Source organism: Acanthisitta chloris, unplaced genomic scaffold (genome assembly GCF_000695815.1).
Source record: "Acanthisitta chloris isolate BGI_N310 unplaced genomic scaffold, ASM69581v1 scaffold34810, whole genome shotgun sequence".
NCBI classification, from domain to species: Eukaryota; Metazoa; Chordata; class Aves; order Passeriformes; family Acanthisittidae; genus Acanthisitta; species Acanthisitta chloris.
This window is the reverse complement of record NW_008653849.1, coordinates 1-913: the sequence shown is the minus strand read 5'-3', so window position 1 is coordinate 913 and position 913 is coordinate 1. Positions and strand designations below refer to the sequence as shown.

Sequence of the window (913 nt, the reverse complement as noted above, 5' to 3'; positions counted from 1 at the left end):
ACTGGGGGGGCTGCCTGGGGGGCTCAGGTGGAGCTTGGGGACAGAGACACCCCTGGGGAGGCCTGGAGGGGTTGGGAGGGTTAGGGCTGGGCTTGGGCTGTGCAGCCCAGGGGGGTGGTGGGGCGCTGGGCTGAGCCCCTGGCATTGAGAGGAGCTTTGTCCCCCTGTCCTGGGGCTGAGGACCCCCATAACACCTGTGCCCAGGTCCCTGCCCGAGGCTGAGGGCAGTGTGGAGAACGACAGCTTCGAGGTGGCAGAGAGCCAGGCCATCATGAGCCGCCTGCAGTGGGACGGCTCCTCCGACATCTCCCCCTCCGACTCGGCCTCCTCCAAAGCCAGTGAGTGGTTGGGGGCTGGGGGGGGAAATCCAGGGGCACAGAACCCTCTGAGAGGCAAACGTTTTAGGGTACAGACCGTTCTGTGGGGCAAATTCAGATCCCTCAGCAGGACAAAACTGTTTTGACATCTCCACAGTCCACCAGAGGATGAACACACTGTGGCTCCAACACATGGAGCATCTGGGACATCTTGTCACCGCCTTCCTAGGGTGGGGGGAATCTTTTAAGATACATTTTCCTCAGTGATGGGGAAATCCTCTCTGTTTTGGGGGGGTCCATCTCCTCGCTGACACTGCCAGTCTCCTCTGTAGCCACCTCAAAGAGCATCTGCTGGGACATCTCATCACCCACCTGGGAGAGTGGAATGTTTTGGGGTACATTTTTCTCAGTGATGGGGGGATCCTCTCTATTTTGGGGACTCATCTTCTCCCTCACACCCTTTTTCTGCCCATCCCCAGGTACAAACAACTCCGAGTCTCGCAAGACCAAGAAGAAGAAGCCCCACCTGGGACTGGTGAGTGGTGCCCCAGGGCTGGGCTCCAGCAAGAAGAAGAAGCCCAAGCCCCCTGCCCCCC

At 59.7% G+C, this 913-nt stretch overlaps 1 protein-coding gene across 1 annotated transcript in view; it reads left to right on the top strand.

Annotated features, from left to right (window-relative positions):
• The window catches only part of LOC103809714 (ataxin-7-like protein 3), a gene marked incomplete at both ends in the record, with an annotated part of 1,199 nt that extends 293 nt beyond the window's left edge, over nucleotides 1–906 (top strand). Inside the window, 2 exons of the mRNA XM_009082574.1 lie at nucleotides 205–338; nucleotides 797–906. Of these exons, the coding sequence (XP_009080822.1) occupies nucleotides 205–338; nucleotides 797–906 (244 nt within the window). The remainder of the gene's footprint in view (nucleotides 1–204; nucleotides 339–796) is intronic.
• Between the last annotated feature and the right edge of the window lie 7 nt (nucleotides 907–913).